Genomic DNA, 15,189 nt, shown 5'->3' on the forward strand with positions numbered 1-15,189 from the left:
AACATTCACAATTAACTTTTGAGACTGAGAATAGAGATCCAAAAAGAAAAGTAGAAAAGAGAAGTCAATGAGAGTGATTGGTTTCTGCTCCATTATCAGAGGACAGAACAGACTGCTGTGTGAATTATTAAAGCTTCTCTCTTTTGGAGCAGACAGGACACCTGAGTTATGGGCTCCAGATAGCTCTGCCACATTACATAATGTGACCTCATGAACACATACATAATTTAACCCATCATCGAGCAGAGAAATTAAAGAAAAAGTTTAAGAACAGAAACTAAATTAAGAAGAGTGAAGCTCATCACCCTACGCACATCTACAGGCTCACAGCTTCTTGTTTTCTGTAGTGTTGTTGAAATTATAACTCACCTAGAAAAAAAGTGTCCTGCTATGTACAGTACATCATATTACGAAAAGAAAATGGTTTGCCAACAGCATTTCACAATAATTTCACGGCTTACTGTGGGATTTTCGCTACACACATTTCTCAATCTATGTTCTGATCACTTATGTCTCTGTGTGCTTGTTTCAGACGGGCATTCCATGAGTACTACCAGGAGCACTTAGAATACGCCTGTCCTACCGAAGATATCTACCTTGAGTAGAGGAGGAAAAGGGTAACCATGGCAACTGCTGACAGATGTCTGTTCCTGGGCTTGGCCACTACGAGGCGCCTGGCAGCCTTCTCAAATGTAACATAGGCCTCATCTCTTTATCCTCTTCCTCAGTTTCTCTTGTTCTCTCAACATGAACTGAGCTGAATACTCTACATAGGCTCTTAGTGGTCTGTCTATTTATTTAAATGTTTATCGATTCATTTATTCTCTTCACTGAGATGGATTGCCTGTTTATTTAACTTTTCTACTATATAATTAGGGACATGGTTCGGGGTGGAAACATTGGTTCAATTTCGTTTTTTTATATATATAGTCCTGGTTTAGAAAAGGCGAAATATGACTTCACATGTTTGAATGCATGGCTTTGAGGGTTATGCTCACAAACACACATATACACAGGAGAAATCTAACAATGTCTGAAATCGAAAAGCAATGAAAGGTTTGTGTCTGAAGACCAGGATTGTTTGTATATATGTATTTGTCTGATTCTAATACATTGCTGTACTGGGTTTGTACTAAAAAAGGACAGGGCAGTAGGATGTGACCTGTAAACATTGATAGGTCTACAGATTGTCTGTTCCAATGTAGTAGAAGGTTTAATGTATGTTTCTGATTTTATTGCAATGTAGATACTGTAAATTTAGGGACAATTGTAGGTGAATACAGATGCTTCATAACATCATGGTAAGCAAGTATCCTGCTCCGTTTGTCTGCAAAAAAGTGGGACGGATTGTAGATAGGCAGGCTTGGTGTTGGCGGACCTAGAGATGGTTTGGTGAATGGTATAAAGTTAACATATTTGACCCCAAAAATCACAATAACCAAATTGCCGTTGTGTCATTATTTTCATCACAATTTAACACCTACAATTTTACTGTAATGCATCCAGATGTTTTAGTGTTGAGTTTGTTTATCATTTTCATTATTTTCACTGCCATTTTGGAATTATTTTCATCATAATTGACCACCCACAATGACTGGTATGCATTCAGATGTTTTAGTTTTGAGTTTATTTTAATTTTTTCATTATAGTCATAGTGATTGAGAAACTCAGTTTTAAAAATCATCCCATCAATATTTTTAATTAAAATCAGCATGCAGTTGCTACCATAATTTATAAATAATTTACAATGATTATATGTGACCCTGAATCACAAAACCAGTCACAAGTGGCACGGGTATATTTGTGGCAATAGCCAACAATACATTGTATGGGTCAAAATTATCGATTTTTCTTTTATGCCAAAAATCATTAGGATATTAAGTAAAGATCATGTTCCATGATGATATTTTGCACATTTCCTACCATAAATATATAAAACATTTATTTTTGTGAGTGAATACAGCACAATCGCGAACATATATGGACAACTTTAAAGGCGATTTTCTCAATGTTTCGATTTGTCTGCACCCTCAGATTCCAGATTTTCAAATAGTTGCATCTCGGCAAAATATTGTTCTATCCTAACATCAAACCATACATCAATGTAAAGCTTATTTATTCAGCTTTCAGATGATGTATAAATCTCAATTTATATTAAAAATTGACCCATGTGACTGGTTTTGTGGTCCAGGGTCACATATCATTAATATATTTAATACATTATTAATTAATATAACTATTGCTATATCATATTTTTCTGCTTTTTTTGCTTTACAGTAATGGATGGTGTGGTTAGGGAATGTGATCATTTTCATGAAACAATATAATTTTTCATTTTCTTAGTTTATAACAAAAAATAAATAACAGTATACATTTTTATTATTATTATTTTCTTCATTTAATTTTGGGGTGAAATATGACTCCGATATGTTTGACCGACTTTGTGTGATTCACCCAGTTGGCTATTCTACAGTCCTTTGGCCATTCAGTCAAATGAAATTTCTCTAGCTTTCAAACCTGACAGCGTCTCTGCTACCACTGTCTGCTGTCTTGTATGATTGTCAGGTTGGGCTGACGCTTTTAGCTTTTAAGCCTGATATACAGTAGTCCACCTCTTATGCTTTGAACGTTAGCAGGTAGATAATTCAGTGAGATGTAATGCTTATAGAAACAGAGCAAAATCAGTAAAATGACTGTCCCAGTTCATTAGGAAACACATTGAATTCAGAAATAATTTACCAATCAGTTTAACCAGATAATTTACATCTCAGGACAAATATTGCTTCATATTAGATTGAAAAAGAATAAAATACCATGGTGAAGTTCTGTCCAGTGGTGGTCCATGGCTAATATATCAGCAATGAATAAATGTATCTCATGCCATGTGATTATGTAATAAGCTCAGGACATCAGAAACCAATCCTCCACTTTGTTTCGAGTTAGTCACAGACTCTCTGACTTCTAACAAGCCCTTGTCCTGACCTTGACCGCCACTGCTGAGACTGAACAGAGCAGATCCCCCTGCTGGCTTCATACAATAATTACCTCATTCAATCTGATGAAAGCAATACAGGGCCATGCAACAGTTCACAATCAAAATCATGACGTGAAGACATCCAGTTAATATTGTGTGCAGTTTTCATTAAAAATGACTTGGTAGATCCAAGGTAAAATGTGCGGGACATGGACAGGTCAAAATGAAGAAATGACAGCATATTTACATTTACATCAGACAGTTTTTCCGTCACAGCCTGTCAGGTAATTTCCTGTTTTATTATTAAGAAGCGGAGGGCTGTGTTCAGAATGGAATATTGACATACTACGTAAACATACTACTACTCATTAAATTGCACGTTTAATTCAGGTAATGATGAGTTAAGATTCATCAATCTGTTAAAATAATCAAGAAGGAAATCAAAATCACAGCTGCTATTTCATATTCATTTGTCACACAGCATTGGGGGATTTTTAGTATCCTGTCATTTGTGCCGTCTTGTACGTATATTGCACATTTTGGCAAATGTAGTTTTTTTTCTATTGATACAGATAAAGTGCACACGCACAAAGTATACATGCTTTATACTAGCACGAGTAGTATGATAGTATGCTATTTTGAGCACAGCCCAGCATTCCCTGCAAACATGACTGTATCTTCCAGCAGCCTGCAATCGGTTTTCATGGATATCCATTTATTTGTGACGGTGACGCGGTCACATAAGGAGTTTTATGTTTTCAATGTGACTAGTTTTTGTTTAGATTGCTGTAAATAATCTAGAGTCAGGGTCGCCATGCTGTGTCCTTTCTGTTGAGTATGTTATTGAGATAAATATGTACATTTAAAAGAAATAATAAAAATAATAATAATAATGTTGATAACAATCTCACAACCAAAAGCCAACTGTGATGGGGTGAAAAGATAAAAATAGCTTTTAATCAGTATTTGTATCTTTCCTTGATCTGCTTTACATTGGTATACATCTGTTGTTGGATGTGTGCTCACCATGTGCGGAATAACATGCAATCGCTGATGTTCCAACAGGTCCGCCGTGTCAATTAGATGTTCAAATCCTCATTCACAAATAGATACTCATCAAATGCCCCAAACGTCCATTCTCTGCATTTCATCATTGCAGTCAATGGGTCAAAGCAGCAGTTTCATCTCATTTATAAGCGCAAATTTCAGTTATTTCAGTCAGAGCTCGCAATCCTCCGTTATGACTGTTACATTACATTTTGTGTGTTCATACAGTAAATAAATCTCTTAAATATTTTAGCCTTCACTTTAGCAATTTGTAGTGACAAATTGGCTGTGAAACCCCTAACACATTCAGGCAGAGCATCTAATATTTCTACTTAAGCTTGGGTAGCTGAAATACAATTACAAGAAATGCAAAGTTCTGGACTTAAACTTACATAATTCAGTCCTTCACTGTATAACGGAAACAGCTTCAGTATGACAAAACTATGTATCTTTAACAATGACAACTTGTAAAAAAAAAAATCAAACAAAAAAAATCTCACTGCCTTGTCATGGTTTTGGTCTTATGAATAAAATACTATATGCTTGATGTCACCAAGAGTTTCTGATGTTTTTTTTTTGCAAAGGTGAGACTTTGCTGCTTGTGGGACTGATGCTGGTTGATGGCAATTTTGTAAATTCTTTGTCTACATTCTCTCATCTGCTGTCTCTAGGCTGTCTTTAAACTGCAGACAGTTTCATGCAAGATCCTATATTCCTAATTCAATGACTCTAGGTCAGTGGTTCTTAACCACTGGGTCGGGCCGACTAGGGGCCTAAGCAAATTTCCTTGAGGGCTGCAGCTTTAGTATTTAAAGGAATAAATGATTATTAATATAATTTAACTCTAAATTAAAATGCTAAAAACACATAAAATCCCACATTTCCTCTCAATAACTATCGTTTTTTATTGAAGAACATTTAGTGCTTAACTTCTGCAATCACAAAATGAATCATGATTAATTAAATCTATCATATTTACTATATATCAATATATTTGTGGTGGGGAGGGATTTTGAATTGAAAAGGTTGAAAACCACTGCTCTATGTGATCAAAATAGCTTTAATTTTGCACTGTTTAATTCATATATTTTAATGATTAAAATTAGTTTCTCTATCTATATGTTCTAATAAATTGGGAAGTCATTCAGCTAGTTAGGATATGTGTGACAAGGAAGAATAGAATATCTCAAGACCTGTGTTTTTTTAATTCCTTTTATTTCTAAAACCTAATGATTAAGATTACGTGTTAAAAGCAGACTGATATCAAATTCATCTCAAAAGACCGTTTGAGATAATTTGGAGAGTAAACATTCATACATTTGTGCTTAAAAAAAAAAAACACATTCTAAAACGGTCATGCATGAAAATTTAGCTCCCCTATTCCCTTTGAAAACACCAGTCACTGCTATCATACTATCATGTAGTCACTTACAGTCACTGACATATAGGGCTGGGTATCGTTCAAACATTTTCGATATCGATACCTTGACTTCGATACCCGTTTCTGAACAATACTTTTTTGATACCAATTTTATAAAATCAGATTACATTAAATATTACCTAAAAAATAATAATTCTAAAATCATATTTTCGTGGTCGTGCTGGGATTCGGCAGTGCTCCGGCTGGCTGCCGCTTCCATTAAAGTGCATAAGTACAGCGGCAGCATTCGGGTTTAGGGGTGCAATTCGGAGTGCAGCAGGGCTCGAGTGCAGAGTCTATCCCTTTGGCAATCTCACTTTCACCAAACACCATAGTAGCCTCAAACTGCTCCTTGATGGTCTGAATTTGCTTGAGCACAGGGTCCCATTCAGTACCATCAAGGTTATAGTTTTCTGAGGGGTCTGCCTCCAGGTTAAATAGTAAAGGAGGATCATGATACTTGAGAAAGGCCCGTAATGAGCAGTTGTTGTCTGGGGTGGTCTCACTGTGAGCTGCGCCTGAGTTATGGGGGGAAAGACGTATTAGAAATAAATAGGAAGGAAGTGAGGTTTAAATAGGGAGTCTTAACTTTTGGTTAACATACCCCGTGTATAGTAATGGGCTTTGAAATTTTTCCATCTCACTGCAAACACGCTATACTTCTTACTTGGATCAGTGGGGTAGTAAAACATGGTCTGTCTTTTACTCTGAAACACAAATAACGTTGGCTTAACAACATTACATTTTGGCCCATTTTGGAGGCGTACACACAGTTTCAGATCTATTTGTCACTTGTACATCCTTACCGATGTAGTGAAATGTGCTTGAGGATATATTAATGCATAAAAAATAAATAAATAAATAAATAAAAAATAGACGTGAAACATAAAAGAAGGGTCTTGAGAGCTGGTTTTAAGGACCAGTCTCATCGCCAGAGCTCGTTCAGGGTAAAATAATCAACGAATTCAGAGAAAGTCACAATTTCCAAAAAAAAAATGTTAAGCAGCTGTTTTAAATATTGATGATAATAAGAAAGGTTTCTTAAACAGCAAATAAGCATATCTGATTAATTTCTGAAGGATCATGTGACACTGAAGACTGGAGTAATGCCATTAAAGGAATAAGTTACATTTCAAAATATATTAAAATAGAAAACATTATTTTAAATTGTAATAATATTTCACAATATTACTGTTTTGCTGTATTTATGTTAAAATAAATGCAGAGATTTTTTAAAAAAAACATTAAATCTGTAACACTTTAGTTTATGGTCCAATTCTACCTATTAACTAGTTGCTTATTAGCATGAATATATTACTAGCATATTTGCTGTTTATTAGTACTTATAAAGCACATATTAATGCCTTATTCTGCACGACCATATTCTAAATCCTAGCCAATGCCTAAACTTAACAAATACCTTACCAACTATTAATAAGCAGTAATTAGGAGTTTACTGAGGCAAAAGTCGTAGTGAATAGTGAGAATTGGACCCTAAAATAAAGTGTGACCTAAAAAATCTTACCAACCCCAAACTTTTGAACAGTAGTTCAAAATATATAGTATATAACTTCATTTTGATAATTTTGTCTATTACCGGTCCTTTATTGAACAGGATGTCTGTCATGTCCACCCCGTCCAGCTGCACCTCAGGTAATGGAGCCCCAGCCAGCTTGGCAAAGGTGGGCAGAATGTCTAAAGAGCTGGCCAGAGCACGGGTGACACCTTTGAATGATGGGAAAATATGTCAAATAAATGTCCTCCATTTAAAAAAAAAGTGTGGTATATTTCTTGTAGCTGAATGCATACGTCAGGCCGTTTATCTCTCATCACCTGGTTGGATGAATCCAGGCCAATATGCAATGGCCGGCTCTCTCATTCCTCCTTCGTAAGTTGTGCCTTTGCCACATTTCATCAGTCCTGCGTTTCCCCCACGCGACTTCCGCATTAGCTCTGGCCTGGGAGCGCACGGATATATAGATGTCATGGGACATGGAAACACTCATAAAAGAAGAAACATTTACACCACACCTACCCGTTGTCACCAGTGAAGAAGATGAGAGTGTTATTGATCACACCTGTCTCCTCCAGAGTTTGGAGAATCTTCCCAACTGTGCCATCAAACTCCATCAAAGCATCACCGAACGGCCCACGGGGTGACTTACTTGCATAGTCTGCACCTGCATACTGAGGGTAGTGTGTGTGCTAGAAAGAGACCATGCAGAAAGGGTTGAGATAGTAAAAATCCCATTGATTTTTAAATATATTGTGTGAAACCTTCAAGAAAGGCTTGCTATAAGCTCTGAGATTGTTATATGATGGTTAACACTTCTGTGGAAAGCTTTAGAAAATCAGTGTGACTTCCACTATTTTAATTTATTTATTTAAATCATTTTAATTGCTTAATTCTTAATGAAAAACTACACTACCCACAATGCTTTGCATCTCTTAGGGTTAGGACCTAACCCTTTGGACCATCCAATCAGAAAAGTCACTGTTACCATGGAAAAGAGAAATGTGCCAAGAGGTGATCAGCAACTCGCCACTCCCATGAAGCTTTGCAAGATAGAATCAAACAAGTCGTCCTACAAACCAAACAACTTGTATAGCCACATATTTGCAGGAAACTTAAAAATAATTTGTATTTTATTGTGTTTTATATAATTGATGACTACAAGTCAATCATTTCATATTGCAGTTTTATATTAAGTTACAAACAATGAGGTATCATGGGGATGCCTTCATTGAATCATTTTAAAATTTCAGTAAACAGTTTCTTGACTCTTTACGTAAAGCATTTGTATTCAAAGTTGAAATTAAATTGATTAAAAATAACCATGTAACAGATTCTACAAAAATATATATTGGTTTACATTTTTCAAATAAAAATCATTATACTGTATGAACTGTATAGTATGCAATTAGCTACTCCTTTTCAAACACACATTTAGTCTAGTAAATAGTCGAAATTGTTTTTTTGGTTTTCTGAGAGTATTGTTATTTGTAGAGACATACAAGCAATGAGCATAAAACATTACAAAGATGATTTGAATAAGATTTTTGACTTACATGTGAAGGATAGTACAAGAAGAACGGGCTCTTATTTTGGACGGCATCATTAATGAACTGAGACGCAAATTTGCTGTAGGCCTTCTCAAGCTGCAGGAAATCTGCGGGCTGCTGCTTGATAATCTCATTAAACATGAGAGGCACAGTTACCACACCCTGATCACAGAGGCCATAGCACTTCACATCTGGAGGAAAGCAGGTGAGATTCTGACAGGGACCCTTTGATACAGAGATAAAGAGATTTACCTTAAATATTATTATGCCATGATGAGAGAGATCAACACAATGAAGTTAAGAACATTAGATGACACACTTGTATTAAAATTTATATATTATAATAATGCAATTTCCAGATGAGACTCAAGAATAATACAAGAAAACACAAGTACCTGGTCATGTGAGTATGGGATTCCAAGATAATTGTCAAAGCCCTGTCTGTTGGGTAGGAAAGTGCCATTTAGTCCAACGCCCAGGTGCCATTTTCCGATCATGGCTGTTGTGTAACCCTGAGCCTTCAGGACCTCTGCGATAGTGGTCTCGTTGAGTGGGAGACCCCCTCTTGAGCCCGGATAGAGCACACCTGGATAGATCCCGGAACGAGTCTGGAAGCGACCCGTCAGCAAGGCTGCCCTGGGCCAAAAAATAGTATGTAAGACAAAATACTGCACATTATTGCATATGCTGCACAATTGTTGTCAGAATGAGGATAAATTGTAATCAGGTTGATATTGATTCATTCTTCACAAGGGAAATGAAAGGTCAAGTTGAGCACACTGCATATAGCATGCAGTGTGCAGCTGAGCGTATACATTTTGACAAATTTAGATCATGGTTTTTCTTGCACACAAAAAATTGAGCAGAAATACAGCAGAAAGAGTAGGCCTACTGGTAGTATGTTTATGATTTTTTCGAACCAAAGTCTGTGAATATTAGCCTGTATTCTGGCGCCATCTTCTGTGCCAGACACTGCACGATCAATTATAGATTATGTAAAGTCAGTGATTATGTAAGATATCTAATCAATTCTACAATTAATCAATGAGTTTTTTTTTTATAGCCTGAAAGTAAAAAAAACAAATGCAGTTCAGATCATTCTGAAATAACTACGTAGGCTATATTAAACAAATATAATCAATTTTACAATAATAATCAATTTTACAATAATTATTTATAATTAATATTCATAATTTCTAATTTTATAATTATAATACATAAACAGATACCTGGAAGGTGATTCAAAAATCGCCAAAATCTCGTGTTCAAGCGAACGCATGAAAGTATTATGGGATAATAGGCTGGATAACAGGTGGATTTGGCTTTACCTGGAGGGGCTGCACACGGGACTCGTGACGTAGAAGTCGGTAAAACGCAGCCCTTTCGCCGCTAGTCTGTCTAGATTCGGGGTGAGAGTGCTCGGGTGTCCAAAACACCCCAGATCACCATAACCCAAATCATCGGCAAAAAGCAGCACAAAGTTCGGCGGTGATGCACGACCACACTGAGCTGTGATCAAAGCAAGCAACGTGATTATACATGCCAAATCCATCATCTGTTACGCAGCTTACAGAAGCGTTATAATTTATACACTTATTAAACGTTAAGTCTCATGACTTTGTTCCGCTTTGTTATTAGCTTCGGGTCCTTTCTTTGCAGCTTTATCGCTGCTATTTACGGGTTTTCCTTGTAAGTCATATGATTACTGACACGTGATCCGGTGAGAAGAGGCTGATGGGATATGTGGTTTTTTTTTAGGTTTTTTTTTTTTTACCGGACGGGTGTAGTGCATCATTAAATTTTCAGTGAATGGTTGTTTCGGGTGGATTATGGGTATTTTTTTCATCGAACTTTATATCGGAATATATCAAAGTTTACTTTCCTATGGCCTACATGAGCAATAACATCGACAACTTTCTTAAAACATCTCTGAATATGACCGGCGTCTGCTGCAGCTTGAGGGTAAGTAACGTTAGATATTAACATTATTTCCATTTTTTTGTGCGAACTATACCTCAGTTTAATGCAATTTAATGAGGAAATAAAGATTAGCATTACAAAAAAAACAGTAACACAATCTAAATAACTAATCAAATTAGGCAATTTTATGCAATTAAAGGCTTCACCAGTGAGAAAAATCACGTGTTTATCAAATGGAATTACTAAGAACAGTATGCTTATTCCTATTATTTCACTGTATCAAAGAAATCGCACTGTTTCAGCATTTTTCTGAAATGTTTGAGAAATGCATTCCAAAGGTTTGAGACTGAAATGCATTTATTTTGCACAATTTACTAGGCCTTATTTACTACAGATTGTGTCATTACAGATTTTTATTTTAATATAAATATCATACCAACAGTTTGAGTGAAAAATAAATGTAAATTCTAATTTCAAGATGTCTTCTAAATGTTTGGTAGGCCCAATGTCTCCCTTTTGCATTGATGACAGCCACACTCAAAATTACATGATATAAATTTCATAAATACATCCAGCAATATTTGAGAATGTTTCAAAGAACATCTTTTGTGAAAATCTGACCTCTTAGATACTAAGGAGTTGATTTGGCCAATGTCATAAGTCTGACACACACACACACACACACACACACACACACACACACACACACACACACACACACACACACACACACACACACACATACATTTGATCCCTCTGCATACACACTTGCACTTTTTTTTAAATTTGTTTTTCAGGATGGAAAAGGAAATATGAATATTCAGAAGAATTTATTTATTTTTAAATCTATATATTTTTTATTTTTTTCTAATATTTTTTAAATATATTTTTCTATATAAGTTTATTCAATTAAATATTAAATCATACCCACCAAATGCAGGTGATGATCATGTCATACTCATCTCCATCTTCATTCAGCTTACAGGTGGTGTTGAGCTAACTGCCCTGTTTAAAACACATTGTCATTGTCAGCAAGTGATGCTCTTGTTGTGTAGATGCATATATGTCTACTAAACTTTGTATTTTGAGCACAAAACACTGCTCTATCTTTATGTGACTAGAAATGGACATCAGGTTGCAGTTCATCCCTCTGCCACTGTGTGGGGCTGTTTCATAAGCGCTGGAGTGGAGCTCACTGCAGCTCACTAAAGCTGTGGCGATTAATGGGTTCGATCGTTAATATCTCATTAGAGGCAGTGAGAGCAGGGGTGCAGTGTCCAGCCGCTGTCCTTTACATCGCCCTGCGCTTGCATTCCTTGTGGTACAACGTGACAATCAGTCAATTAAATCAACGGGGCTTACGGGGGGATGAAATAGATTGCTCCACTAGCTGGATGAGGTGAAAGTCAGTGGCGATTTTCAGGTAGAGAGGAAAATCTATCACGCTCTGTATTTGAATTGCTCTGCTTTCACAGTTCACACACAAGAAGCGATAGGTGGGTGTTAGACACCTTTACCTCAAGCGCCAGACTTCAACAGGAGACATTACAAACATTACAAAATCAATGCGCTTAAATTAGGAAATGCCAAAAACGCGTGGACTTGTGAAATTAATTAACATAATAGTCTCCGCTCTCGCCAAATCATATCCGCCACCCCCCAATAACTCGTGATTTTATTGGAAAACTTCAGGAATCACAAAATGAATCATGATTCATTCATTTAATATATCATATATTAATTGTTTTTTGGTGGGGAGGGCGTTTGAATATTGTGTTGGACAACATGGCTTTGAGTCAGAAAGGTTGAGAAGCACTTCATTAAAACTGAATAGAATTATATCATCTGAAGGATCTTTTCACTGATTGTACAGAAACACAACTGGCATCTGAGTCTAGTTGTTTATTATGGCACGCTTACACAATTGTTAGTATAAAACTAATAACTTTGGTGTTACTGTTTCTGCAACTTAGCAGGTGTGCTGTTACTTTTTTTAATTCTTCAGATTTCTTTTTTTGCTTGTGGACCCTAAAGCAAGTGAAAAACTCCTTAGATTTACATTGAAGGAGAACTTGAGCCATATCTAGAGACCAGAATATCTAAAGACCTGGTTGGGCTCTTTAGCCCTTAGTACCTACTTAGCAATGTGCTAAAAACTCTGTGAATACATTAGCATCAGGATAGCAGTTCTTGGATTTGAATTGAGGTAGCAGACAGGATGCGGAATTGTAATTTGATGAGAGAGATTGTAATTGGATGTAGAATTAAAATGAATTTGCATGTCTGTAATATTTAACTAGAAAAAAAAGATGGTCTAGAAAAAAGATAGACTTGACAAAGCCTGTTTTAATGTTGAATGTTTTTGAAGAAAAGTCTCCTATGCTCACAAAAGTGCATTTGTTTGATTAAAAAAATAAATAAATTCTGTTTTAAGCTGAATTTTCAGCATACTTACTCCAGTCCTCAGTGTCACATGATCCTTCAGAATTCATTCTGTTGATTTGCTGCTCAAGAAACATTTCTTATTATCAATGCTGGAAACAATATTTTTGTGGAAACCTTCACACACCCCCCCCACCCCCAGAATTATTTGATGAATAGAAAGTAAAACAAAAACAAACAAAAAACAGCATTTATCTATAATATCTTTTGTAATATATTTTCAATGTTTAAATGTCTCAATTTAATGCATCCTTGCTAAATAAAATTCTGAATTTTGTGAAAAAAATAAGTCTTACTGACCTTAAACTTTTGTACAGTAGTGTATATTTCTTCATCATTTAATAAATTAACCATTTTGGACCAGGGTCTCTCCTTATATCCGTCACTTTATTTTTTTCTCAGTCTTCTTTTCTTACCCTGTCTCTTCCACTCAAAGCTGAGCTTTGACTGATAGTCTTTTCATTTTCATCTGTGTCAGTGAAGAAAGTAAACATGGGGTCAACTGATATTTATATGTTTTATGAATCATTTTCTTAGACAAGTTAATTTACTGAAGGCTTCCAGGAAAGCTATGCAACTAAGTTTATTAAATTCATTCACAATATTTACACATTCATTATTAATTTTATGCCAAATATGATGAACACGGCTTTGTTTATGTTGCTTGTCCCCTCACATTGACAGTTTATTACATTACATGAATCACATAAATTAGGCCTATTTTCAATTAAAAATGGCGAAATTAGATGAAAGTTGATTGGTTTCCCCAATTATTGTTGTTGGTCATTTAACATTTCTATCCTAAAATAGCTGTCAAAGATGACATGTTTAGTTTAACTAGCTACTTACATCTTATCTCGCAGACTCGCACCTTATAACTGTTAACTGAAGCGTTGGTTGCTTCTGTGAACAAATCCCGCCTACTTTGATTTGATTGGTCATCTCAAATGTTTTGACGTTGACGAGCGGTGACAGACCACTGAGGCAACTCAGACGAAAAGTGCAGTAAAATATCCTTGCAGTACTAAAGTATAGTTAACTCTATTATTAGGCAATTATTGTACAACCTTTATTATATAGGCCTACACCTTGGAAAAATACAGAGGTCTGGACCCCAGTGACGTTATATGGCTATGGCAATGTTTCCAGCCGTGTTTAGCAACATTGTAGCAGCGGCTATAGTTTTGCACAGTAATGTTACTGGGATCTGCACGTTGATATATTGTTTTCATTTACCATTAAATTTAACATGCCCGTCGAGATGACCTACATTCAGCTCAACATGAGTGTGTGTGGTTTTAGATTGATGAAGGCAGGTGGAGAGCTAGCGAATGAGAAGGAAGGAATTGAAACTATGAGATGCTCTAAATGTCTCCCTCTTGCCCTTTGTTGAAATACTTTCTTTCTTTCTTTCTTTCGCTTGCTCTTTCTTTCTCCTTCTCTACAACCACATACTCGCCTGTTTTCTTCCCCCCCAAGCAGTTTTTGTTGTTGTTGTTTATCATGCCTCAAAAAGACAATTATCTTTGCCCCAGTGACCGGCGGACATGTTAGATGACTTTAACTGAGTCTGGCTGCGTTCCTGCTGGCGAAGGTGGGGGAAGAGCAGGCCCTTACATCACACCTGCGTCGCCACCGATACATTTGGCATGCCGCATTGATTCTTGGGAGTGTTAAATCCTGGCCTCAGTGTAGAAGTCAGCTTGAACAGCTGAGGGAGAGAATGCGATCTCATCTCACCATAGCCTATTACACAACCAAACTTTAGCTTGTCTTTTTCCCCTCCAGGTCGTCTTTTGATCTCGAATTTCATGTTAACGAGTTCATTAAGTAATTGTGAGCAGAGCAAATCTGACCTTTCAGATGCCTCAAGTATTAAACATATGCCATTGCAAAAAAAGTCTTACATTTCACCAATGCAGGAAGTAAAGAGTTAGTGAAGATCAAAGATCAGCTGATGGTAATTTTCTGTAATGAGTCCGTGTCTGGTACTTCAGCAGCCATTTGCGTTGTATGTGGACGATTGAAACAAGCAGTGCTTTTTAGATTATCCTGCAGACCGATAATCATTAGTCTCGCAGAATCACACGTTGACTATCAGCATAACATCTGGTGCACTTTGCAGCTTTAGTCTGGCCAAAAAGCACCCACTTAATAAGAATCTGACTGGCATATATAATTACCAACCACAGATTTTTTATTTTGTTTTATTTTTTTAATGTGACATTTAGGGGCAAGCATACTTGAAATTGATGATACCACAATAATAGACCGCCATGCAGCAGATTACGTAAATAATAGCTCAGTAGTGTCTGCAAAAGAT

At 36.2% G+C, this 15,189-nt stretch overlaps 2 protein-coding genes across 2 annotated transcripts in view; one reads left to right on the top strand and one right to left on the bottom strand.

Moving 5' to 3' along the window:
- The window catches only part of mapk8ip2 (mitogen-activated protein kinase 8 interacting protein 2), a 46,567-nt gene extending 41,994 nt beyond the window's left edge, over positions 1-4,573 (top strand). The window contains exon 14 of the mRNA XM_077193725.1: positions 533-4,573. Coding sequence (XP_077049840.1) covers positions 533-605 — 73 coding nt within the window. The 3' untranslated portion in view covers positions 606-4,573. The remainder of the gene's footprint in view (positions 1-532) is intronic.
- On the bottom strand, positions 3,905-10,218 carry arsa (arylsulfatase A). The gene is made up of 8 exons (XM_077193726.1): positions 9,833-10,218; positions 8,900-9,140; positions 8,511-8,729; positions 7,477-7,646; positions 7,275-7,399; positions 7,039-7,166; positions 6,046-6,148; positions 3,905-5,959 (listed from the first exon to the last, which is right to left on the bottom strand). Exons 1-8 carry the CDS (start codon positions 10,057-10,059, stop codon positions 5,661-5,663), a joined length of 1,512 nt encoding a protein of 503 aa, XP_077049841.1. The 5' UTR covers positions 10,060-10,218; the 3' UTR covers positions 3,905-5,660.
- Positions 10,219-15,189: the final 4,971 nt, after the last annotated feature.

Source organism: Siphateles boraxobius, unplaced genomic scaffold, assembly GCF_051911475.1.
Source record: "Siphateles boraxobius isolate OS27281-9 unplaced genomic scaffold, OSU_SipBor_1 31, whole genome shotgun sequence".
In the NCBI taxonomy this organism is placed as follows: domain Eukaryota; kingdom Metazoa; phylum Chordata; class Actinopteri; order Cypriniformes; family Leuciscidae; genus Siphateles; species Siphateles boraxobius.